At 41.9% G+C, this 27,178-nt stretch overlaps 1 protein-coding gene across 1 annotated transcript; it reads left to right on the top strand.

The window, feature by feature from the left end:
* Window positions 1–71: 71 nt before the first annotated feature.
* On the top strand, window positions 72–13,908 carry TMEM109 (transmembrane protein 109). Its single transcript, XM_054971652.1, has 4 exons — window positions 72–401; window positions 9,631–9,878; window positions 11,019–11,121; window positions 12,548–13,908. The coding sequence occupies exons 2-4, from the start codon at window positions 9,642–9,644 to the stop codon at window positions 12,931–12,933; spliced, it is 726 nt and encodes a 241-aa protein (XP_054827627.1). The 5' UTR covers window positions 72–401; window positions 9,631–9,641; the 3' UTR covers window positions 12,934–13,908.
* The last annotated feature ends 13,270 nt before the right edge of the window (window positions 13,909–27,178 follow it).

Genomic DNA, 27,178 nt, shown 5'->3' with positions numbered 1-27,178 from the left:
GTTCAAGGGGGATACAGCTGACTGATTAGAAATCCTGGTTGGCCAGTTACGGTCTCTGCGTAGGTCTTGATTAAAAGGACCGTTCTCTACAGGGAGCAGCAAGCGCAACGGAAGGTTGTAGGAACAGATTCAGAACTACAACTCCCAGCACGCTCCAGGTTGAATTTCAAAGCCCTGCACTTCCCAGCCTGCCGCTGGACTTGGATGGGGATTTGAATCTCGCTGCCGGGCAAGAAGGCTTTCGCTGCTGGCCCGGAGCGCCTGTTTTTTCTTCCGGCGTGGAACGCGGGAAGGTCTCCGCCCCTCTTTTTGGGTCGCTTGAAGTTTCTGGACTTGTTTCTTTTCCCGTGCAGAGCCGAGACTCTTTTAGCACCACTAAATCCCTCGGGAGCGGCGGCGGGGTGAGATGGGTCCGGGACTGGTTGAATTGAACAGTTTCGACTCTGGGGGCCGGGGACACGGAGCCGCCTGCTGTCACATGTTCCTCAGAGTGGTTGCGGGGGAATTTGGGGGTTCTGTCCTGCGACAAACGAGCGTCGCAATGTTCGAAAAGGCAGGAGCCTATTTTTGGTCTCCGTGCGACTCCGCCTGAGGCTGTTTTCAAACGGGATTAGGAGTGGTGAACTGAGGCGTAACCCTTTGGGTTAGGAGTTTGACTAGTATCATTTTAGATCTCTGGGCTGCCAAAACAGGTTATTTGGTTCGTTTAGTATTTCTCTTCAATGTGTGCTGCTTGAAAAAAAGGGGTTAATAGTTGACCGTCCACGAATACTGTCCAGATATTTTTTTTAAAAAAATCTCATAGTCTGACTTCCTTGCTGAGGTTCACGGAGGACTGCAATCATAGAAAACAACATAGTAAAATAAAGTAATGCATGCAATAAACTACAACTGTAGTCTTTTTTGTAAAAATATCCTCCCAAGCACTTTTGTGTGCATAAGATTGCTGCCTTAATTTGATTATGCAAAAAAAGTTCAAAAAAGAAATCCATTGTTGTTGCTCCTTAAGCTTTAAGAGGTGTTTCCTTTGCCCTGTACTTTAGGTATTGCCAAGGCTGTATACGTTCCCATTTCTGTTCTCCCCAGCATCTACTGTTTCACACAGCAATTCATATTTAAAGAGTTCATATGGGTCATTTTTGAACAATTTTTCATTTCTGTTTATATATTAAATCTGTTTTACTTGTACACTGGTGGCCAAAATTGTGGAAACCTTTTGGGAAAAGTGTATTTTTGCGGTTTGATGGCTCATAACACCACCTTTTTTTGGAGTAATACCATAAAATTATATATCAATGGAAAGATAATTTAATCAAGAATGTAATGCAATAACTTTTATGAAGGAATTTTTTTTAGAACAGTAGTTATAAAGAAGAAAATTGAAACAGAAAAAATGAGTTATACAACAATTCTCACCATGTCAGTTAATACTTAGTTGGGTAACCTTTTGCTTTAATTATGGCCTTACAACGCCTTCCCATGGAGTGAACCAAGTTTTTTAGTTCTGCAGCTGTTATAATGTGACACCACGATTGAGTTATTGCTTCTATTAATTGCGGTTTATTGCTGGGTTGCTTCTCACTAACCAGTTTCTTTAGTCGGCTCCATATATTTTCGATGGGATTAAGGTCTGGGCTATTCCCAAGCCATTCCAACAGTGGAATGTGATTATCTTGAAACCACTTTTTGCACACAGCAGCAACATGACATGGAGCTGAATCTTGTTGAAATATAAATGCTTCATTATCTTGGAAAAGATCACGTGTGGAAGGCTTCAGTTTGGGCTCAAGTATTTCATTTATGTATTTTGGGGCATTTATATTGCCATTTATCACACAAATTCTGCCCACACCTTTTGATGTCATACAGCCCCATATCATGACACTAACTGGGTGTTTCACGGTAGGTGTAATGCAATCAGGATGCAAATCTTCTCCGATTCTTCTTCTCACGTATTTTATGCCATCACCACCAAACAGGGATATTTTGGTCTCATCACTCCAAATAACACTGTCCCATTGTTTCACTGTCCAGTTAACATGGGTTATAGCCCAGTTTAATCTTTTCAACCTTTGTTTGAGAGATAACAATGTGTTTTTTTTGTGTGGAATTCTAGCATTAAGACCAAATTCCTCCAGTCTGCACCGAACAGTCCTTGAGCTGAACTTCACATTGAATTGCGCCATTTCGTTCTGTATACACCCCGATGATTTTCTTCTGTCACCTAGGCTCAGTCTCAATTCTTCTATCATCCCTTGCTTGTGTGCACCATTTCCTGCCTTTACCAGTCCGGTTTTGTAGTGACTGAGTTGCCTTATACCTCTTCAAACATTTAAAAATGCCACCTTTGGTTAAGTTCCCACCAACTTTTCTTCTAATTTCTTCATAACTGTAGCCTTGTTCACTTAATAGTACTATTTTACATCACTTTCTGGGTGACCAGTCAACTCTTTGTGCCATTTCTTTAATCGTATTACGTTGAATGGCTACATTCAAATGAAGGAAAGCTACTTCATATCAACCTAAGCAAGTTGTGCTTCCTTTTCCTGGTTATTTGGCTATAACATTTGATAGAATACAGATAATTGAACAAACTTTGTTGCATTACATTCTTGATTAAATTATCTTTCCATTGATATATAATTTTATGGTATTACTCCCCCCAAAAGTGGTGTTATGAGCCATCAAACCTCAAAAATGCACTTTTTTCAAAAGGTTTCCACAATTTTGGTCACTAGTGTAGATAGAAAGTCTAGAATGGCACAATGGACTTAGCAGTTCTGTTTCTGGGCTGTTCATTTCTCATTGGCTGTACTGTGTGATTCATTTTTCCTTATGATTTCTCTTTACAAGTGCTGGGTAGTTGTCTTGTAACGAGCTCTCATGTTTGCATGTCTAGAACATCATAGGCCTGTTTGTCATTCCTTACTCCATTTGATAACCAATGAATTCTAATGGTTAGAGACTTCCTGTTTGGGATCCATGGAGGTCTAACGCAGCTCCACTTGCGGAGCTGACCGGACTGCCGTTTTAACCGGCCGGCGGGGTGAAAATAGCCCGCGGCCGACTGCTCTCAGGCGGGGAGCAGGCAAAGAACGCTCAAGACCCTAGGGTGAGCTAGATCTCGGACGAGGGGGGGCTTTACACAACGAGTCTCCCCCCGATCCTTGAGGTCCCACCTTGCGACGGGTCGGCTATAATCTCTGCGGCAGTTTTGGGGCCAATTCGGCTGGCATAAGACCTACATACCCAAGCATCGATTGGGGGAAGAAGCTGAGAGGAGAACTTAAAATCGAAACAGCGATTACAACCCGAGAAAAGTGAAGAGAAGGTAAAGATCATTATCTTCTGAGACGGGACAGATTGATAAAAACAGAGAGGAAAAAAAAGTAGATTTTTAAACTGCAACAGACTAGTGAAAAGGAGGGGAAGACTCGGCAGGAATCGAATTTAAAAAGAGACTAAGTTTAAAGAAGTTATTAAAGAAATGGGACTATTGTTTTGAATACCTGTGGCTTTGGAGCTGTGAGAAAAAGACACCATCGCGAGATCTGCTGTGGGAAGACGGGAGACAGGAAGTGCGTAATAACAATAGAGTGGCTGGAGAGAAGCGGCCCTTGCTGGAGGGCAGGAAGTAGGGAATCGCCATTTTTGAAAGGGGAAGGGTCGCGGCTTCAGCGGAAGAGGAAGTAGGCCATCTTGGATTACAAAATCATAGAGAAACCATAGAGAAAAGACGCCCGACATTTTGGACTCTTTAAAACTTAATTTCTATAAGAAGACCGGGACATTTAAAATAGAAAAACGTTAAATTTTACGCCACGGAGTTAAGGAAGAGAGCGGATTCGTGGGAGCGAGCTAAAGCAAGCCCCACGATGTCAAAAAAAGAGTGGCAATCGGCAATAGAAAACCTGGATAAAAACCTGGACAAAAAACTTTTAGATATGATTAAAGAACTTAAGGACACGAAATTGGAGCTGATAAAAGAGGTTAAAGAGGTTACACAGACAGTAAAATCGGAGCTGTCAGAAGTGAAAAAAGGTATGGAAACAATACGAAATGAATTACAAGGAACGCAGCAGAGAGTTAAAACAGTAGAAGACGCGATGGAGAATTTAGCAGACACGCAACAAACAGAGATGAGATTGGTGAAGGGGAGAATGTCAGTTGCAGAAACTAAATATATGGAGAAGCAGCTACGTTTTCGTGGCTTGCCAGAAGTGGAAGGAAAGTCAGCGCAAGAACAGATGACTGAGGTGTTGGCTGAGTACCTGGGGAAGGAGGAGGAGGAAGTTGTGGCTATCCTAGATGTGGCATACCGTGTGAATTCGAGAATAGCAACCCAGAGGAAACTACCAAGAGATGTGATTGTGCAGTTTACAACACGAAATATGAAAGAGAGGATTGTGACAAAACAGTTTCAAGATCCATTGGAGATTGATGGCAAGACGATTATTATAATGAAGGAACTGCCCAGATCAGTGTTACTGGACCGGAAAAAATATAAAGTGCTAATTCAGATTTTGAAGGACATGAAAATCAGGTACAGATGGGAGTTACCGGAAGGAGTGTCCTTTGAGTTTGGAGGGGCCAAAAAACGCATCAGATCTGAGCGAGAGATGGAGCGATTTATTAAGGACAATGAAAAAGACTTACCAACAAGATCATGAGTATGGAGTGTAAAGTATTATCTTGGAATGTAAATGGACTAAACTCACCGAATAAGAGGAAAAATACTTTTCACTGGCTACTAAAACAAAAATGTGACATTGTTTGTTTGCAAGAGACCCATATCAGAAAGCAGGATGTAAAATATTTAAAATCTGGAAAATTGGGCAAAGAATATGTAGCGGCCTCCAACAAGAAAAAAAGAGGAGTGGTGTTGTACATAAAAGAGGAGCTACAGCCAAAATTTGTTATGAGAGATGTGGAAGCTAGATTTGTAGCAGTGGAATGTATTTGGAATTTAAAGAGAGTGTTGGTAGTCGGACTTTATGCACCTAACGGTGCAAAAGAAAGCTTCTTTGAGGATTTAAGGAAGCATTTAGACGATCTTGCATACGACCAGATAATTCTTGCTGGAGACTTCAATGGAGTGACAGACTTGGAACTAGACAAAAAGACTACAACGGCACAAAAGAAAAGAGGACTATTACCAAAGCTTTTTTTTGAGTTGATTCAACAAGAGACTCTTGAAGATGTATGGAGGAGAGAATATCCTAAAAGCAGACAGTTTACCTTTTATTCTGCAAGGCATTCTACATTATCAAGAATTGATATGATCTGGGCCTCAAAAGACTTAGCATTATGGACTAAGGAGGTAGAAATAATGCCTATGGTAGGCTCAGATCACAACCCAATTATGTGGAAATTTGGAAAAAAGAGAAAAAGGAAAGCATGGAGAATAAATGAGGACTTGTTACAGGAAAGAGAGAATATGGAAATACTGAGAAGAGAGACAAAGTTTTTTATACAATACAACGTGAATAAAGAAGTACCAACCAATAAAGTTTGGGATGCTTACAAGGCGGTTGTAAGGGGCATACTAATGGACTTAAATGGTAGAGCAAGAAAGAAGAAAGAGGAGAAAAGACAAGAGATTGAGGAGAAAATAAAAGCCAAAGAAATACAGCTAAAAAAGAGACCAGGGAAAAAGAAGGTATACCAGGAAATTAAAATACTTCAAGAACAGCTAACAGCAATGAGCAATAAAGAATTGGAGTGGAATCTCAAAAGACTGAATCAAAAAGCGTTTGAGGGTGCTAATAAACCTGGGAAGTACCTGGCATGGCAATTGAAGAAGAAAAGGGAAAAGAAGATAATAAATAAAATTTGCGAAGATAACAAAACGTATTTGGAGCAGGCTACCATTAGTAGAGCCTTTTATAAATTTTACGCTAAGCTGTATAATAAAAAAGAAGTAAACAAAGAATCAATAGCGTCATATTTGGAGAAAACCAAACTTCCAGAAATCTCGGAAGCTTGGAGAAATAAGTTGAATAGTGAAGTAACTGACGAGGAAATAAGTAAGGCAATACAATCTGCAAATCTAGGAAAGGCGCCAGGGCCAGATGGACTTACAGCTAAATTCTATAAGACAATGGCTAATGAACTGGCACCATTCCTAAAAGAGGTGATGAATGGGGTTTTAAGGGATCAAAGGATTCCAGAAACTTGGAGTGAAGCGAATATATCATTGATCCCAAAAGAGGGCCAAGACCTGACTAATGTGAAAAATTATAGACCTATATCGCTACTCAACAATGACTACAAAATTTTTGCGAAGATATTGGCGGAGAGATTGAAGGGGTGGCTCTCGGAAGTCATAGAGGAGGAACAAGCAGGCTTTTTGCCAGACAGACAAATAAGAGACAACTTAAGGACAGTGATCAATGCTATTGAATATTATGACAAGCGTTGTGACAAAGAGGTTGGTTTCTTCTTTGTTGACGCTGAAAAAGCGTTTGACAATTTAAACTGGGACTTTATGTTTGCCACTATGGAAAAGCTACAATTGGGAGAAAGATTCATCAGAGCAATTAAGGAAATTTATAGAGACCAGACTGCAGCAATTGTGGTGAATGATGAATTGACCAAGAAATTGACGATAAGTAAAGGAACAAGACAAGGTTGCCCGTTATCTCCATTGTTGTTCATTTTAGTATTGGAGATTCTGATGATACAAATACGTCAAGATGATGAAATTCGTGGAATAAAAATAAAGGACTATTCATACAAGGTCAGAGCATTTGCGGATGACATAATGTTAATTGTAGAGGACCCATTGGAGAACATGCCAAGAGTGATAGATAAGATCAAGGAGTTTGGAGACTTGGCAGGTTTCTTCATTAACAAAAAGAAATCAAAGATATTATGCAAAAATATGACTAAGCAGAAACAACAATTGTTAATGGAAACAACGGATTGTGAAGTAACAAGTAAAGTGAAATATTTGGGAGTCGAATTAACTGCAAAGAACATAGATCTATTCAAAAACAATTATGAAAAACTATGGACTCAGATAGAGAGAGACTTGATTAAATGGAATAGATTGAATTTGTCATGGTTGGGCAGGATTGCAGCAGTTAAGATGAATGTGTTACCAAGAGTAATGTTTTTGCTACAGACAATACCAATCATCAGAGACTCCAAACAATTTGAAAAATGGCAGAGGAAAATATCAGATTTTGTTTGGGCAGGCAAGAAGCCTCGAGTGAAAGTGAAAGTTTTACAAGATGCAAAGGAAAGAGGCGGAATGCAACTGCCCAATCTGAGACTTTATCATGATGCAATCTGCCTAGTTTGGTTGAAAGAATGGATGACATTAAAGAACAAGAAACTATTAGCCCTAGAGGGATATAAAAAAATATTTGGATGGCACGCATATTTATGGCATGACAAAGTAAAGGTCAACTCGATGTTCCTGCATCACTTTGTTCGGAGAAGTCTATACATAATCTGGAAGAAGTACAGAATTTATCTACAAGAAGGAACCCCTTTGTGGGTGGTTCCATATGAGGTGATAGACCCGAGAGCTGTTGATAATGAACAACAATGTTTAACGTATAAAGAAATAACTAAAACTGAAGCATCCAAACTTAGAATAAAGACACAAGAGGAACTATCACCTAACTACGATTGGTTCCAGTATAGACAGATCAGAGACTTATATAATTCGGACTCTGTAAAGGGAGGTATACGAATAGAGAATTCGGAACTAGAGCAGACCCTTCTTAAAGAAGATAAGAAAAGAATATCCAAGGTATACCAAGTACTGTTGAAGTGGTATACCGAGGATGAGATAGTTAAAACACAAATGGTGAAATGGGCTATAAACTTTAATAAAGAAATAACAATGGAGGCATGGGAATACTTGTGGAAAACTACAATGAAGACAACGACATGTATTAATATCAAAGAGAACATTTATAAAATGATCTATCGTTGGTACATGACACCAAAGAAGATTGCGCTAGGGAATTCGAATACTTCTAATAAATGCTGGAAATGTAAGAAGCATGAGGGCTCCCTCTATCATATGTGGTGGTCGTGTGAGGTAGCCAGGCAGTACTGGGGGGAAATAATAAGAGAAATGAGTGAAATTTTACAATTTCAAATTAATAAGAACCCAGAACTCCTGCTACTGAACTTGGGAATGGAGGGAATTCCAGCCCAACACAGGACGTTGATATTTTATATGACAGCAGCAGCTAGACTTTTGTATGCGCAAAAATGGAAAGTACAAGAAGTGCCAACTATTGAAGATTGGACTTACAAATTGCTGTATATGGCTGAAATGGACAAGATGACAAGAAAATTGAGAGATCTGGACTCAGGGCAGTTCAACACAGACTGGGAGAAGCTGAAACAATACCTGGAGAAGAAATGGGAGGTGGGAGGAAAACTGTGGCAGTTTGAGAACTACTGAAGTATTGAAGTAGAGGGGGGAGACTTTACCGGGGGGAGAAGAGATAAATGTGAATTAATAAGCAGTCAGATTAATAGATTGACATATATATAGATATATATAGGTTAACAAACAGAACATAGAGAAAATAATTAATTATAAGGACTAAATATAAGGAGCGATTAACTAACAATATTTTCTTTTTTTTTCTGACAAGTTTTGTACCAAACTGAATGTCTGAAGATATAGATGGGTCAAATTGATTGACTACGTGAGGAGAGATATATAGAACTATTATAAAAAGATAGAATGAGTAATATATATAGAGAATAAGTCAAATTGTTTGATATAAACGAATGTATGATCTATATGGTTTATGATATATAGAAATACCTGAAATTGAAAAATTGGGATAAATTGTTTATCTAAGATGGAAACAAAGGCTTACAGTTTGGGCATATAATGTTAAAAATAGTTAAGGATGTACTGCTTAGAATAATGGAGAATATATATTTGTTTTAGATAGAGGAAGCTAATAAAAGTAAGGGAAAGGGGACAAAGGGTTGGAAAGCTGTTGGAAGTCAACAAAAAGGGGGGGGGAAAGGGAGGGGGTTAGAGATGAAAAAATTGGGGAAAATTGAATGTAAATGTGGAAATAATAGATTCTAACCCAATAAAAATTTTTCAAAAAAAAAAAAAGAATTCTAATGGTTAGAGTGTCAGGCCATTTCTGCATGTCCTTAAAGGGACGTCCTACTCACTGAATGTGGGTGGCTTTTCCACTTCACTTTAGGCGTCTACTTTTTCAAAACAGTTGCTGGCTGTTTGGCTTCTGTTTTTTCGGCACTTTTTCTGGAACTGCACTTTCCTGCGGTGCCAGAAAAGGTGCTGAGAAAACAGAAGCCACACAGCCTGCAGCTATTTGGAAAATACAGACATCTGGAGTAAAGTGGAAAAGCTGCCCATGTTCAGTGAGTGGGCAGTCCCTTTAAGGACATGTTGAAATGGCTTCAGACTATTCCTGGGGAATCCAATGTTTAAATTGTCATTTGCCATTAAACTCACTGAGTGACCTTGGACCAGTCATTCTCTCAGCCTCGTGGGACTTTTGACAACAAAGTGGAAAAATCACGTATGTCACCCTGAGCTCCTTGGAGGAATGGTGAGGTAAACATGTATTAAACAAGTAAGATACATTTCTCTATCTTAATTTACACTTGCAGGAACTGAAGAGATGAACAGAAGGGACCCCTTGCTATGGTGTAGCTGCCAGCTCCTGCTGCATCCAACATTCTTCATCCTGGTGTTGCTTGCTGTCTGTCATGTGGATTTAACCAACAGCCAGCACCACTGGAGGGAGCCTCGACAAGAAAAGAATGTGCAGCCTGACTTTCTGTCCCAAGTGACTCATGCTATGAAGGAGACCTTGGAAGATTTGCTTGGATCAGAGTATTTTCTGATACTGAATGAGGTAAGAGAGAAAATGAATGCTTAGTTGTTCCCCTGTATCTGTGCCAGGTAGCTAGCAATAGCACAAATGTGGGCTAAGCAACCTGTTTGGGGAAGAATAATCAACATTCCTGGGACTGGATCACTTCAGAGTGCAGGTGTGAACTGAATTCAGTCCCCTCCTGTGTCAAAAAGCACTCCCTTCTATGGAAAGCTAGCACATCAGGGTCCTAGCCAAGTTGTCATCTATGTGTTCTAGTTTTCTCTATGCAGGGATTCTTAACATAAGACACTGTTCCAACAGGTAATTGCGTTCTAGGTTAGTACAACTGCAAGTGTTGGCTCACTTGCTTCTCCTGTGTACGAACATTAGCTCTAAGGCAATGCTTACTGCTTAGATTGCCCAGAGGTGTCAGGAATGCCTAATATGTGCAGCTCGATGAAGGTGGCTATATGTGTTGATCTGCTTTTCTGGTTCTGTGAATTACTAATTAATGATCCATCAGATTAGCAGCTTTCTGCTCTAAAGAAACTCATGTTTTGCTCATGTTTATTTGAAACCAAATCTCAATTAGGCTAATGCAAAGGAAAACTGTTTTAGAGTCTAATTTTGATAATCTGTACATATCATTTCTATCATTTATTCCGGAAGGACAGCTGCATTAGATATCTGCAGCCAAAATAACAGCATTTTGAGGCACTTAAAAGGCTAACATGTTTATTGTGGTATGAGCTGTTGTGCTTCAGAGCCCACTTCATCAGATGCATCTTTGTTCTACTATTTATGATACAATGTTTCAGGCCTAGGAGTCTATAGTATAAACAGTGTTAGAATTTCATTTCCACCTCATTCCTTTTTGCTGTCTATCAAACCTGATATTTTGAGCAGCTTTATAACCCTGGCTTGGCACAGTACCAGCTAGAAAAAAAAGAGTTCATTGTAAGCTTTTTTACGCAGTAGAGAGAAAGTATTTCAGGATTTTATAGTTTCCATTCGGTCTACAGAACCACAACCTATTCCCTTTTTACTAGCCTTTAATCAGTACATAGTCATTTTTAGTCACTATGTAGTTCCTGAAGGATTTACTTTGTTTATAGAGACCTTGTTGCAGTCAGTGGCACATTTACGATCCCAGTGTGCATCCTTGTGCTCTCATTACAGAATGTCTCTTCCCTGTTCTGGGTATTATCTTCTGGGATCTCTGCAGGTTTATTTGCTGTGGCTCGAATTGCAGGGCAGTTGCTTACATCCTTTGGGATTGATGGTAAGTGACCAGCTTGGATAAGAAAAGAAGTTAAATGCTCTGCCTCTCTCTCCCAATAATCATTTCTGCTTTCCACATGAATAAGAGAGGCTGTGTTGCTGTACATGCTTATTTGCAATTATCCTATTTAACTCAGTGGGACTTACATGGATAGGATTGCATTGTTTCGCATTTGACTGTGTTGGAAGATGAGTGAGGGTGGGATTGGTGTGCAAAATTCAGCTTAAACCCATAATGACCCCTAATTGATTGCTGCATCTAAATTATTCTTTGTGTAGAATCGCATAACTATGGCTGGGATCCATAAGATTCATTATGTTTTTTCACTGTCTATTAAACAAAGGATCATGAAGCTGATCACCCCTGTATGTGTTGGGTCTCTGTTTCCCAAACAGCAGCTCCCTGTTGCTCAGCGAAATTCTTCTTGAACCTTTTAGAACTCTGGCCGTTTTCACACATCTTAACCATCGCGCAAAACTCATGGAACGATGGTGTCTTCATGGCATGATTTCCCATCATGACTGTGTTTTGTGGTGCGATGACATCAGAAATTTACATTTCTATTCATTATGATAGGGTGGGCGAAGGTGCTGCCATATTTTAAAAAGTCAAGAATATCACTGGACGTGTCCAGCCTTTCAGGCATGCCTAAAGTAGCTTGTTGAATGGATACTATTGTATTTGATGGGCCTGCTTATTTCATAAGAGTATCATTCAGCCGTAATAAAATAATGCTTTTAAATGTATCTACATCTGTGATTTTAAAAAAGCATCAGGGTAATGCACCAAATCAAGCGCAATCAGAAGGCAGTAAAGCCGATATTGAAAATAAAATATTGAAAAGCAATGGCTACTCTGAATGCCTAAATGCATTTTAAGTAATTTGGTCTGCGGTCAGAGTAGTACTTTTCTTAGAACTGGTGCATCCTTGAATTTCATCTGATTTTTCCTACCTTCAGCAAATGTCTTTTCCTCCAATGTGCACTCCATATATTGGCTTGGAGACAAGTCCTAAATATTTCAGTTATCATCACTGTAGGCCTACTTGTCATTCTATTTTAAAAAAAAATATCTAAAGGTGTAAATTTTGACAAACAGGTGTTTGAAAACACATGCATCATTCCATTCAGTTGTCAGTGCACTGGGATTGACTATAGATTCATAACACCTGGAAAGTTTTTTGTGCTCTAAAAATAGTTTGGAGCTGTCACTATTCCTGCTAGTAACAGCAGTCTGACAAAATCTTTCATTGGGGGAATGTTTCTTTTCAGTGCCTGATGATGATCCTTCACACAGTAATAATAATAATATTTGATTTATATACTGCCCTTCAGGACAACTTAACATCCGCTGCACCAAACTGGTAATGAAAGTAGTACCATGCTAGCTGGCATACACATAATTGTTTTCTTTCATTGTGTTCCAGGGGATCGTGCAACTCAGTTCTTGAAACTGAGCCCTGACCAGGTGCAGACACTGCTTCTCTGGGGCCTAGCTGCTCTGATTGGCTACTGGATCCTGTCACTGCTGCTGAATCTGTTGCTCACCATCTTGAACCGCATCATGTGGGGCCTCAAGGTAGTCATCTTCATGGCTTGCTTCATGTTCATTGTCTCTTTGAAGGATGATAGGCCTGTTCAAGTTTCCCTTCTGCTTGCCCTGCTTATGCTCTATGCTCTGCTGGGCCGCCTGAGTGGGTCACGCCGCTCTGGGACGCGGCTGGAGGCCAAAGTGCGCAGCTTGGAGCGCCAAGTGGATGAGCTGCAACGCAGGCAAAGGCGGTCATCTCCTAAACATCTGGATGAAGAATGAAGCTTATGGGAGGTTTTGATGTTCACATATGTTTTTTAAGAGACATCCACTTCTTTCTTTTCTACATGTATTCAGTGACTGCTACCTACACTGTAGATGTTCTCGACTAGCCATCACACAACTATGCAGAAACATGTGACTCCCAAAGGAAATTTCTGAACAGGGAAATGAATACATCTGAGATGATAATAGCTTTCTGCTTGTCACTCCAGTGGCTGGTTCTTCAGCACTTTCTCCATCCTTGTCTTCTCTACCTTGTTCAGTCGTACCTTCTTCTAGACTGATCACCATACCACTTACTGGCTTATTTTCCAACTGATTCCTGGTAGATTAACTTGCTTCTTTAAGGATGGACAGTGTAAAGCACTCTTTAAAAATTGTGTTTTAAGTAATCTTTTTCTGTAACCTTGCTTGTCTGAAGAAAAAAATGGGGTATTGTGCAGTATATCCTAAGGTTCTAGATGTGTCCCAGTTGGTGTATCTAATAGTAAAGCCTCCTGTGACAAGTGCATTCTAAAGTAAAATGTGGCTGCTCTGCTTATCTCAGCATCAGAGGAAATTGGGATATTATGAAAGAAGTTTGTGTGTGCGTGCGTGCTTTCTAAGTTCTCAGTTTATTACAAGCCAAAGATATTTGATTAATTCAAGGCCTTATGGACTCTAGTTCTGCAAAAGGGTATTTGATGATCCATAAGTAGCGTTCATGTGCCTTTCCTGGTTGGAAATAAGCCATAGACCAGAGACAAACTGAATTTACAGAGCTTCATCCCTCCAGACAGAGTTTGTTGCGCACCACTAGCTATCTTATCTTCTGATAACTCTTGTGTCTTTTCTGACTGTTTTGAGAAAAAGGCATAATGTACTCTGGTGTTAAACGTATCAGTTGCCACTTTGTATTTTTTTAAAACTGGCAATTTTACACAAATGGCATATTTTGTTACACTTTTCCAAATAAAAACTATTTCTCTCCCGTTTGCTTTGATGGTATCTTTTCCCAATTCATCCTTGTTCAGTGGGAGGTGATGCACAGACTGATGCAGGCAAACTGGATGCAGAGAATTCGCAGGTTGTTAGACCTCAACAAGCCTCTCTTGACTTCTTAATGGTCGAGAGTGGTGTGCAATTATGATTTTCCTGGAGACTAGGAAATATTTTGAAGTTAGTATTACCCATGCTGTGTGCCTTTCTTGAGTATTATCCTTGCATGTGTATAGAATTCAATAACAATTTCTTTCAATTAAGTGTGCTTAGGATTGCAGATAACTCTAAGACAGATACCTTGTTTGACCTTCCATAATTTGGGCAAACGAATAAAAGCTTTGCTGAGGGTAGAGGATTAGCAGTTGTATTGGAGTGTCTGTTTTAATGGAATATTTACCCTCAACTTGCAGAGAGTGTGATAGTGCATCTAGAACTCAGTATGAAGGAATGGTCGTAATCTGGAGGAAGCTAGTGGCATCAGATTCCTCTTGTGAGATGGGGTCATTTGCAGTCACCTTGCAGCATTGTTTCCAGCAAGCAGCTACTTGTCTATGGAGCGAGGCTCTTATGCTTGAGAATGGGATGGGCTAGGTTTGCTGGAACATGTTGTGCATATTTTGCTTCCTGGGAGGCTGAGTGTACGTGTCCTCCTAACACAAAAATACATAGGACTTCCTCATAAGAGATTAAATGGTGATCGCAAATTCACCCCAACTCTTTAAAAAGTCAATTGAACAAGGAAAATGTCAGACTGCAAGACTTTATTAGCAGTCAATATGAGCATTCTGCATAATGCAGAACTGCCGTTTGGAAAACAGCTGAGGGAAAAGAAATGTATCTTGTTAGGAACAAAAATGAATGCTGGGAAAGTACTGTTTCCCTGCAACAGAGGTGCTAGCCTGGGGAAGGGTGGTTTGTTTGATCACCAATGGCAAACTGCTATAAAGAGAGCATTTGGTGACCAAAAAATCCTGGGAATTGTGCTGCTCTGGGGCTCCAATGGCTACTTTCTCTGGAGCATAAAGGCTTTCCAGCCACTTACATAAGGATATGATGCATTGGGGAGGATTGAAGCTGAAACTGACAGGATCCGATTAGCACGCAGAGAAGGACTCCAATAGCCTAGACTGCTTTGCAGCGCAAGTGACTGAAATGGTGCTTTTCTCACCAGTTTTGTGTGTTTGGCTCCTTAACTGTCTTCAAATGAAGAGATTGTCATTCTAAGCCCCTTTATGTGGAAGTGGAGGATAATAATAACATTGGATTTATATACCGCCCTTCAGGATGACTTAACACTCAGAGCAGTTTACAAAGTACATTATCCCCACAGCAAACACCCTGTGAGGTAGATTGGTTTGAGAGAGCTCCTAGAAGCTGTGACTCACCCAAAGTCACCCACCTGGTTTCAAGTGGAGGAGTGGGGAATCAAACACGGCTCTCCAGATTAGAGGCCTGCGCTCTTAACCACTACACCAAACTGGCTCTCTTTTCGTTTTATTTATTTAGTTATTAGCGGCCTTTCTACCTTGAAGGAACTCAAGGTAGTTTACAATATTAATAAAGTGAATAAAAACAAAGTTTAAAACACAGTTTAGGGCTGCCAATGAACATAAGCACAAAGTTAATTAAAAGTGTTTTCTGCTTCTTCCAGAAGATCAGTAGTGAAGGGGCTGGATATACCTCCTGGGGATGGTGTTCCATAATTGTGGGTCAGTCACAGCTCTTTGGAGCTTTCTCAGCCCCACCCACCTCACAAGGTGATTGTCATGAGGATAATAAATATCTCTGAGTGTGTGTTAAATTGTCCTGAAGGGCAGTATATAAATCAAATATTACCACCACTGAAAAGGCCTTTTCATGCACCCACCAGGTGAGTTTCTTTAGTTGATTGGATATTCAGGAGGCCCTGTCCCTGTAGTTCCCAGGCAGGAACATATGGGAGAAGATGGTACAGTTCCCCCAGTCCAGATTGGTAGCTAGTGTAATTGCTGTAATACTGGGGGTCACATGCTCTTGATAGCAGGCCCCAACCAGCAGTCTAGCAGCAGCATTCTACTCTAGCTGTAGATTTTGAATGCTCTTTTTATTTATTTATTATATTAGATTTTTAGTCCACCCTCCCCGCCAGGCAGGCTCAGGGTGGAGTACAACATTTCAAATTACATAAATACAGATAAAACAGTATACAAATAACATTAAAACAACTTTATACAGTACAGTTTCTCTTCAGATGGCAATGATAAAATACTGCTTTTCAAGCCCTGGCTCATATGTGGGGTGGTGGACAGATCTTTAGTGTGGTCAGTGGGGGCCCAACCTAGTCTCCACCATATGCCTGGCAGAACATCGCTGTCTTACAGGCCCGGCGGAAAGATAATCCCGCCGGGCCCTGGTTTCCTCAGACAGAGTTCCACCAGGTCAGGAATACTCTTTAGGAATACTCTCAAGTAGAGCACATTGCAACAGTCCAGTCTAACAGTTGTTAGATCTGACTGAGCCAGGAACTGGTACAGTTGACATGACAACCAAAGCTGGGCAAAAGCACTCTGAACCACTATAGCTACCTGGTTTTGTAAGATGACTGCTATATCAAGCAGCACTCCCAAGCTTTTCAAGAGAAGTATAACCCCATCCAAGATGAGAGATCAAGTTCCTGGTCTACCTTTCTACTACAAGAATGTCTGTCTTGTCAGGATTCAATCTCAGCTTGTTCACCCATTACTGACTTCAAGCACCAGTTCAAAACATCAATAGTATCCTTGGAATTGGGGGGGGGGGGAGTAGAGCTGGATATCATCTGCATGTTGGTGACACCACAGCCCAAACCTCCTGATGACTTTCCCCAGTGACTTCATATAGATATTAAATAGCACAGGAGATAAGACTGAGCCTTGTGGAACCTCACAGACCAATGGTCATGGGATAGAGCAGGAATTCAACACCTCCACCATCTGAGACCAATCTTCCAGGTAGGACTCGAATCATCTTAGTCCCAGTACTGAGAAGTGGCTTAGCAGGATACTATGATCAATAGTATCAAAGGCTGCTGAGATCCAGTGGGACTAGCAGGGTCACATTCCCCCTTTCTCATTTCTGATGGAGGTCATCAACCAAGGCAACCAGAACAAACTGTTCCAAACCCTGGCCTGAAGCCCAGTTGAAACTGGTCCAGAAAATCAGTCTCAGAGCCCCTGGAGCTGGAAAGCAACCGCCCACTCTAACATTTTGCCCAAGAATGGAAGTTTGAAGCCTGGCCAGAAGTTCTACTGCATAGTAGGACTCAGGAAGAGCTTTTTTTAAAAAAAGACTACTCACCATCTGCTTAAGCACAGGAAGACAGCTGTTTGCAAAGAAGAATTTACTACTTCCTTTATTACTTATTTATTTTATTCAATTTATATCCTGCCCTCCCCACAGATGGGCTCAGGGCAGCTAACAACATTAAAAAATACATTAAAGTCACAAAAACAAAAAATCAATAATTTTTTAAAAAATCATTAAAATAGTCCAGGAGCAGGCTATTTAAACAAATATTGGGAGTCCGTATACGGGCATCGCAGATGGCCGAGGGCAGCCCCAGAAGGAGTGGTGGTCTTAGATGGAAGAAGGCGGACATCTGCTTGCACTCAGCTGAAGGGCCAGCGGAACATCTCCATTTTACAGGCCCTGCGAAACTGTAACAGGTCCCACAGGGCCCGAATCTCCAGCGGGAGAGCGTTCCACCAGGCCGGGGCCAGGGCAGAAAAAGCCCTGGCCCTGGTTGAGGCCAGACTGATGTTCTTCATGCCGGGGACCACCAGGAGTTGCTTGTCTGCAGAGCACAACACCCTGCAGGGGACATAATGGAAGAGGCGGTCCTGCAGGTATGCAGGTCCCAGTCCATGAAGGGCTTTACACACTTAGCCAATTCCCCTCTGGCAGCCTTTATCAACCAGCAAGGCCAAGGGGTAAGAACATGGTGGTAGGCTTCATCTCTCCAAGGATCTGGTCTACATCCTCTGGCTCCACACACTGAAAGGTATTCATATAAACTGGACAAGCAGATGTCAAATGTGCATCATCTAAATATGCATCTGGACAGTTAGTGGTTGTTTTGGTAGGTGATCATGACAATAGAGAACGTTACAGTAATCCAACAGTGAAGTTATAGAAGCATGGATCGGTGTAGCCAGATCAGCTGAGTCGAAGAAGGAAGTTGGCCCACCAGATGCACCAACTTGCTTTTCAAAAAGCAATGCTGGTTCCACAAGCACCCCCAAGCTCTTAACCCACTCTAGAAAGGCCAAGTCCACTCCATCCAGAACAAGTAGATCCCAGTCCCTCTAGAGAACATCAGCCTACCTGACCAACATTACTTCTGTCTTGTCTGGATTCAATTTCAGCTTGTTCAGCCTTAGCTACCTGATCATGACCTCAAAGCACTGGTTCAGAACCAAGAGAGATGCATCTTGAAGCATAGATAATGAAAGGTAGAACTGGGTGTCATCTGCATACTGTTCACACCCAAACCTGTGGACAATTTTGTACAAACAAAGGTGAAACAATTGAACCCTGTGGCACTCCAAGCTGCTTGGTTCAGAAAAGAAGATCCAATAGGTGTCCTTTTTCACGTATTGGGCCCTTCTCAACCTGACATACATCCATGGTTGACACTGCAGCCATGAAGTCTTGAACCTGACCTGACAAGGCAGCTTTGAAATGTATGTTGATATTCCCAAGGACAATAATTTCAGGGTCCTCAGTCAGCACCAAGCCTGAGCTTATCTTCATCAGCTCAGCCAGGTACCCCACTAGCAAACTGATGGTACGCCAGCAGGATCTCTAATCTGTCCCTCATGCACAACATAAGGTACATCCAATCAAAGTTGACCTCTCTCTGCACCAGGTATCTAGTGATGAACAAAGTCTCACTCGTAGAAAGGAAATGCAACACAAAAAGTGGCTGACACTCTAACAACTAAAATGACATCTGTGCGCTTTTTAAATGATGGGGCAAAGCACTCAGATCCACCTCACTTCATGTTACAGACAATCCTACTGCAACCTACTTCTACAGCTGCACCGGTAAATAGCTCTGTGGCTGCTTCTGAGAGTTACTGGGCCCTCTCTGCCATATGAACCAGAAGAGGAATAGCACTCAGTGAGAAGGGTACCTCGCCTCTTCAGAGTTACTGGTTCCAGCCTGCCTAGCTTGTGCGTAGAGCCCGCTGTCCTCTTCAGCAGCTTCTCCAAACAGCCTTTACCTCTATCACTATACCTTTTTGCCAAGCCAGATTTCATAAAATGGTGCCACCTCCATACATCTGCCCTTCTGGACCTAAGCTTCTCCCTATTCTGCTGGCATGGAGACACTTCTTTATTTGAATTTATTTACTGTATTTATACCCCACCTACCCAGAGTGGACCCAAAGTGGCTTACGTCATTCTCCTCCATTTATCCTCACAACAACCCTGTGAAGTAAGGTTAGGCTGAGAGAGTATGAGCTTCTATGGCAGAGCAAGGATTTGAACATGGGCCTCACATATCCTAGTCCAATACTCTAACCACTACACTACAATGAATGAATCAGGCTAATTTATTGTGGCCATTTGCCAGCAAGCCCACCCTGGGGTACCATTTCAGTAATGGGATATGAGTGACAAGACTTTTAAACATATTTATTTTTGAGAATATTTTATAATAGATAGTTGAGGGTAAAGAAGACGGTAAGATTTTTTAAAAAATCAAGGAGTCATAGGTATATTCCAGATTTTATATTGCAAAAGAGTATTGTGTGTTAGGTATTTGTTATGGTTAGTTTTTAATTCCTTCCCAACAACTATAGCAAGGACATCAACGCAAGGACCTTCTTCCTTTGGTGTTCATACCTAGTGCAAAGGCCCTTTTAATTGTTTTATAACAAGAGTCATTCAATAAGTAGAACCTGTGAGCTAGCCAGATGTGTGCATACCTGCACATATACTCCTGATAAATGACAAATACGGGGTTTTAAAAACAGAAGCATGGGAACAGAAAGCCTCCCTCCCTAAATGGTAAGTCTGACCCTCCTCTGCATAAGTGGCATGATGCTGCGCTACAGAACCACTGCTTGCTCACCGTGGCCTCTGCCTGCAAAGGATTTTTTTAAAAAGGGCTTTTTCTATGGTGGCAGTGGTTTGAGACTGAGGTCAGGACCTTGTAGTGATGGGAAGGTGTTATTTATGCCCCACGTTACTGCTGGAGCTTTTTAGCTTGATCCTAGATTTTTGAAAAATGGGTTGTGAATGGCCATGGGGGTCATTCACCAGATGGATGCTGATCTTCCCGTGGCAGCCGTAGGTGGATTTGCAGCTACAGCCTGTTCTCATTTGTAGAAGAACTGTTTCAATTCATACATATTTTAAAATTGATCTTGTATGTTCCCCCGAACATACATTGTGTTCAATTTTTGTACAATAAAGTAAAACCAATCGATTTGATTAGCTGGATATTCTAATTGTTAATCTCAGGCAACACCACATTTGATTCATCCATCAAAGGAAAAATCTATGTGACAACAATTAGTCAACCCCCCAGCCCTATTAAATGTAATTAGCCCGATCCTGAATTTTAAATAACCAACAGTTGTGAAAGATAGAAAAATGTAACAGTTTCCTCCTGAATTTCATTTTCAGGTGGTTTGAGGGCTAAATGGGAGCTTTAAAAATGTACTAAATATACAAATTAATTCAAATATTGATTTAAACTAGCATCACAGAGATAAAAGCTTTATGTCTTCTATATTCCACTGCCACTCATATGAGCCGTCCAATCCTCTGGAGACAAGCTGTGGGAATACACTTGTTGGGATGCTCTGATCTTCAAAGATGCTTATGTCCTAATCCTCTCTTTACTGTGCTCTTTTTTGTTTTTTTCACATTCCCCCATAATCTCTTTACTGTGTAAACGCTGCCCCCTTGTGCTTAATCTGCAATGCATGTTTCATTGCATCTCTCTGTGTATCTTCCCCTTTAGCACTACTGCCTCCTCACCTCTGTATCTCAACGCACTGCAGTGAAGTTGTTATATCTGATGCAAAACTCAATGTACCTCTTCAGAAACACCCTGCCTCATGTGATGCCTAAGCAGGTTTTGTTCTGTAATCACAGGCTGAGCAAAAGCAAACTGCAGGTTCCCATCCCTACCCCTTCCCCGCTCCCCAGCATCCACCCAGATAACCTATTCTAAATACCAGGCTACAGATACAGAACAGAAATGTGCAGTCCAAGCAGGGCTAGCACAAGTTTTATCAGCATCATAGGCAAAGTATGGCAAAGTCATACTTTGCCAGTCAATAGACAGAAAAGAGAAAAATCTAGAATTAAACTTTTACTTATTTATTATTTATCATTATCAGGGCTCATTTCGAGGGGGAATGCACAGGAATGCAGTTCCAGCAGTTCTCCAAAGAGGTCACGTCAGGTGGCCCCGTCTACCTGACTCTTGACCATTTTGGGCCCGTTTTGGCCTGGATTGGGGCCGAAATGGCCCGGATCGGGCCTCTTACGGGTGGTAGATCACTCTCCCACTCATCAGCGGCCTGATCCTGACCATTTTGGGCACCTTTTCAGCCATTTTCAGCCCCCTTTTGCCATTTTGGGCCCAATTTCAGCCCTGAATGGCCAGGATTGGGTTCAAAACCGCCAGAATAGGTGATGTCAGGGGGTGTGGCATATGCAAATCAGTTAAACTAATGACACACTTCTGGTGATGGTAAGAGGCATGGCATATGCAAATGAGTTATGCTAATGAGTTCCTCTAGCTCTTTTTCTACGAAATGACCCCTGATCATTATTAACAATATTCAGGGCTCTTTTTCAGGGGGAACATGGGGGAGTTCCGGAACCTCTTGAAAATGGTCACATGGCTGGTGGCCCTGCCCCCTGATCTCCAGACAGAGGGGAGATTAGATTGCCCTCCACGCCGTCAAGCGGGGAGCTGGGACTGAGAGGAGTGGCTTACCCAAGACCACCTGAAGAGTTCATGGCACTAGTAGGAGCCGAACTAGCAGAGTGCTGATTTGCAGTGCAACCACTTAACCACTGTGCTATAGCAGCTCTTAACAGCCTTCCACGTAGGGTTGCCAGTCCCCTGCTGGGAGTGGGGAATCCCCTGCTCTCACCTTCCACCTCCTTCCCCTGCTTACCTGGCCAGTAGGAGAAAAGGCAGGGGAACGTGCCTCCCAGGGTACACTCCCATGTGGCACAATAAACCAATTTTGGCCCAAATTGGGCCAGATTCAGACCGAATCGGGCTGCTGCTGAGGGCAGGAGCACTCTGGGGCTGCCCCTGTTTTCCAATATTGGAAAACAGGGGCAGCTGCGTGCTCCCACTTCTATGCCCCCCCCATGCTTCCTCTCAACTGCTCCAAATGGGCAATACAAGTCAGTCTCTTTCAGCGGAGCATAGCTTAATGTGATCTTTGGGTCACAGCCCAGCAACCTTCATCTGCTGGGAAGGAATAGTTTCTCTAGCCGTGTTACTACAACTCTTTGAACTATGCACTTTGGATTCACTGTCTGGAAAAGAAAACTCCTAGAATCCCATGCCTTTGAGGCCAGGGAGCAGCAAGCAAATTGCTCTCTCAATCTCCATTTGCTGGCACGTTCCCTCTTTGCTGCTGTGCTGGAAGAGATTTTCTGCCTCTGGGTTTCTATCATCTCATTTTTGTGTTCATGGATCAACCTTTGCCTAGTCATTTCTGATTGAATTTATTTTTGATTCAGATTCTCAAAAGCACTGCACTGGTAGTCTCCTGTAAATTTGCATTCTATACCATAAAACTCAATACAGTCAAAAATTCTTTGGCCTGCTGAAATCTGAAGGCTTTGGCTTGCTTAAATCTCTACTAAAAGCCTAGGGACTGTGTGGGATGGCCTTTCCTTATTGTTTTAACTGTGGGAATAGGAATAAGGTCTGCCAGCGTTTAACTGATGAACAAGGAATGAAAGTGGAAGCAGAGGAGCTGCAGTGTGATGCTCTCAGAGGGATAAGGAACCAGAACCTTGTCTGTCTTGACACTGAAAAATGGCCAGATAATAGCTTCCACTGCCTGTTCCTTCACTCCTCTCTCCTTGTATGTGGCTGGCAGAGAGAGAGAAAGCATCTGTTGAAAAATAGCACAAATGCAGATTGTTAATTTAGCATGTGCGCTGTGTGTATCCATACGGTTAATATTCACAAACAAATCACATTTTATGTAAATTATGCTGCCTGAGTTCGTAGGGCTTTGATATGGCAACTGTATTCATTAAATGAGTGAATGGGCTTGCCGTATGGTAGCAGGTGAGCCAGCCAGCAGATTCCAGAATGCTGCAACCACATACTACCACCACCCCTCTGTGTGGTTTGATATGCAAATGAAAGCGGACACAACTCCTTGCAAAACAGAAAACAGTTTATTTTTCCATTTAGATATTGCAAGTCATTTGCCCATCTAGAATTTTGAACAGAAGCTTGCCTCGAAAATTACACTTTTGAAAAATAATTATACTTAGCATTTATAAAGCATATTTCAAGTATTCCAAGTACATTATCTTAGTAATACTTACTGCAACCGTTAAAGCAGGCTAACACTATTATTACCTCCATATAGCAAAGGAGGAAAAGCCCATCTAATGAGTTCAAGGCTAGGGTTGCTAACCTCCAGGTGAGACCAGGCAACCTCCCAGAATTTCCACTGATCTCCAGGCTTGAAGTATCACTTCCCCTGGAGAAAATGGCTCCTTTGGAGGATGAACTCTATAGCATTATACCCTGTTGAGATCCATCCCCAAACCCTGCCCACCCCAGGCTCTAGTCCCAAATCTCCAAGAATTTCCCAGCTTGGAGTTGGCAACCCTAAGACTGAGGTGACATTTGTACCAGGGACTTCCAGCTCACAGCCATAGGCATCTCCACAGTACATGCTCAGGCGACCCAACTGACAGAGGCCTATTAAGAGGGCGATGCATCTCAACTAATATAGAATAACTGAAGAGCTAGAGTAAGTAGGGACTGTGGGAGTCTTGGAGATTTTCCTAATTTCTTGCCTTGATTTTGCTGGTTCAGTACATATGCCACTTGCTCCTTCATGCTTCTATTAATTGAAGCTTAGCATGCACTTTTTGAATTTATGCAACTGTATTATATTGATGCTGGAGCCTGCTTGCAGAGCTGCAGAGCTGCGAGGTCCCCTCCAGAACAGGAGTGCAGCAGCACTTGTTGCTCGGGCTAGCTTTCCTCCTGCTGCCTCTTCCTTTTGCAGAAGGAAGACAGGTGACCTGGCCAGCGGGCCCCGCACTCTCTCTCTGCTGTTAACTACACCCACCCAATGTGTCTAAGGAGCAAGAGACTGCCGGGTTGTTTGCTGTGCTTGGGGGTGCCACTTTGCAAGCCTCACTGTGTACAAAAAGGAACAGATTTTATATCATCAACTGCCTTTTATTTATTTATTTTGAAAAGCAGGGTTGAAGAGTTCCCCAGGAATAGAGCAGTGATTCATTAGCATGTAACTATCCTGGAATGGGGGTGGGGTACATTGTGAAAGAGCCCAAATGAAAGAACAGATTCTGCCCAGCTTACAGACCTTGCACAGGGTCCTGTGAATGCAGACAGCAATGGATTCAGGGAATTTGTCAAACTGGAAGGATGTGGAGAGGGACAGCCGGATCACTGTCTTCCTCCTGCATCTTCCTCAGATGAGCTGGCTAGTCAGCAAGCCCACTTGACTAGGGCTGTTCAGCTGTGCGCCTATTCTGAAGAGGGCCTCTCCATTCCGTTTTAAAAATCTACAGATCAATTAAAATAGTGTCAGCAGACACGGGTTTTAAACCCAAGGAAGCTGTCACTTGTAGCTTGGCCATGTAGGGTTGCCCAGTTTTCCGGGGCTCAAACTGGAGGTTGAGGGAGGTGCAGTGGGGCATGACTGGAGTACTTACCTTATGCATGCTCTGGAGCACTTCTGTGTTACACTGGGAATGACGTCATTCCTGGAGTGAGACAGAAGTGATGGGTTGTGCCAGGGATGATTTGGTAAATTTTTTCCCCAAATCTGGCTCTGGAGGCCAATTTTTACCAAAGTGGCCCCTGGCGCAACCCTATGCTTCTGCATCATGCTGGGAATGACGTCATTCCCAGTGTGACACAGAAGTGCTCTGGAGTATATGGGAGTGCACTGTGGGGTTCCCAGGCCTGTAGCCATGCCTTTTCCCCCTGTCCATAGGGTTGCCAGATGGCTTTCCCCTCCAAACAAGATGGGGGCCCAGGCCCTTATCCTTTTTTCTTTCCTTCGCTCCAGCCCCCAGCATGATGACATCACTTTCATGATGTCATCACTGGAGTGCAAGAGAGTGGGCGGGCTGGGCTGGCCAGCTGCTCCCTAGGCACATTACAGACCAGGCCGGCCTGCTTGTCTGCCAGGACGCACCCCATGTATACCATGTAGTTAGGCCCTGAGCATTGCTGGACTGTTCAAGTTCCATAGCATTCATTTGTTTCAGTTTTCAGTATCTTGAACTGGTATACACCTTATTGTTAAAATTCTTACTGAAACAATATAAGCAATCAAGTCATGTCTGCAGTTTGGTTTCTGTCTGGGCTGTAGCTCCTGAAAAGAGAATGAGGCAACCACCCATCTCCAAAAGATGAGAGGTGAACTCAGTGGGTGCTCTCTCTCTCTGCAATACCTGCCTTTCCATGCATATAGTAATTATGCTGGTTGTACTTCTTGCTACACTCAGAGGTACATTTTTCTCATTTTCTGACACCAAGCAAGCTGAAGCTTGTACTTTGGCTGTGAACACCTGGAGCAGATGATAATCCAAGAGGTAGGTGATTATGGTACCTGAGGGTTCCTGGCAGGCTGCGATGCAGCCCCTCTGCAGCACAACAGAGATAACATATTCTGTACGTCCCTTAGTGCTGGAATCCATGGAAAGCTCCTCTGTGGCTTTTTATCTATGTTGATCTGTTTACCTCTCATTATTATCTTACCTGGAGTTGCTAATTTTTGATTTAGAAAAAATGGCAGCATAGAGTACCTTTGCCTTGAGGGAAATAAGGGTTTCATTTTAAAAGAACCTTAGAACAAGTAACTGAGCATGTGCAGAATGCCTTCCTTTGATGAAGAAAACCAGCATCTGTCTCAACACCATCCTTAAAAAGAGGGTATAAAAAGTAGGAAAATATATCAAATGCAACCCAGACCGCCTTCAAATGCAATTCCCAGTGAGGCAAAATATCTGTTCCACAGGATTTATATTGAAGGTAGAATTTTCATCAAGTGCAGCTTCTCCCATCATTCACAATGCCACAATGGTTGTATAAATTGAACATGGCAGAACTGATAATCCCAGAGGTATACTGATCCCCTTTACATGTGATGGCTAATAGAAATACAAGAGCCATTTTTACTAAGCCGATAGCAAATTGGACATGAAAGAGCTGGATTCCCAGTTTAGCTATAGATTCATTGAATGGCCTTGGGAAAAATACTGTTATCTAGGTTTTCAGAACAAAAGATCCAGAGCTGAAGTCTGCTCTGGAAATCCTTTCCTTTTAAACTTCTTCACCTTTCGCTACTAGGATTGGTGACAGAGAAGTATTTTACACAAGCTCTAAATTATTTTCATTAATTATTACTTCATATGTTCCAGGACTCAGTTCTGGTATTGAAAGCAGATTCCAAGACTGAACCTTGGTGAAGTCCAGCACAAGGACAGGCTTGATTATCAGTCAGTCCTACTTCCTCTTTTACAAGCAAGGAATTCTTGAAGGATGGGCATGTTGCTTTCCATCCTGAGTCCTTTGGAAGGAGGAGGATTCTAAATGTAAACAACCAGGACATAAACATGGCAGCTAAACTAGTATTTTAGTAGACAGAGGGTGATGAAATATGAAAGATAAACATTTTCTTTAGCTCGAGAGAGAATTTAATTTGGGTTTATTTGGCGTGACACCTTAATTCTATTTAGGTATGTATTTCCATTTTTTTAAAAATTGTGGATCAGTGCTAATTTAAGGCACATGGAAAGCGTACCTGATCTATCATCTCGTACTAAGAATGTATTGTAATTAACATAGCTTAAAAATTATACATGTTAAGGATGAGTGAATTTCTCTGCTTCAGTTTTGCTACATTGGAAAAGGTACATGCATTGTCCTTCTCTTTCTCAAAGTTGTTCCCTATCTGTACCGCAGATCCTCTTCAATTTTTGTGGCACTTGAATAAATGTATTATGTCATAAACTTCTGTGGACAAGAGTC

This window comes from Eublepharis macularius, chromosome 2 (assembly GCF_028583425.1).
Source record: "Eublepharis macularius isolate TG4126 chromosome 2, MPM_Emac_v1.0, whole genome shotgun sequence".
Lineage (NCBI taxonomy): Eukaryota > Metazoa > Chordata > Lepidosauria > Squamata > Eublepharidae > Eublepharis > Eublepharis macularius.
The sequence above is the reverse complement of the archived record's forward strand: the minus strand, read 5'-3'. Positions and strand labels throughout refer to the sequence as shown.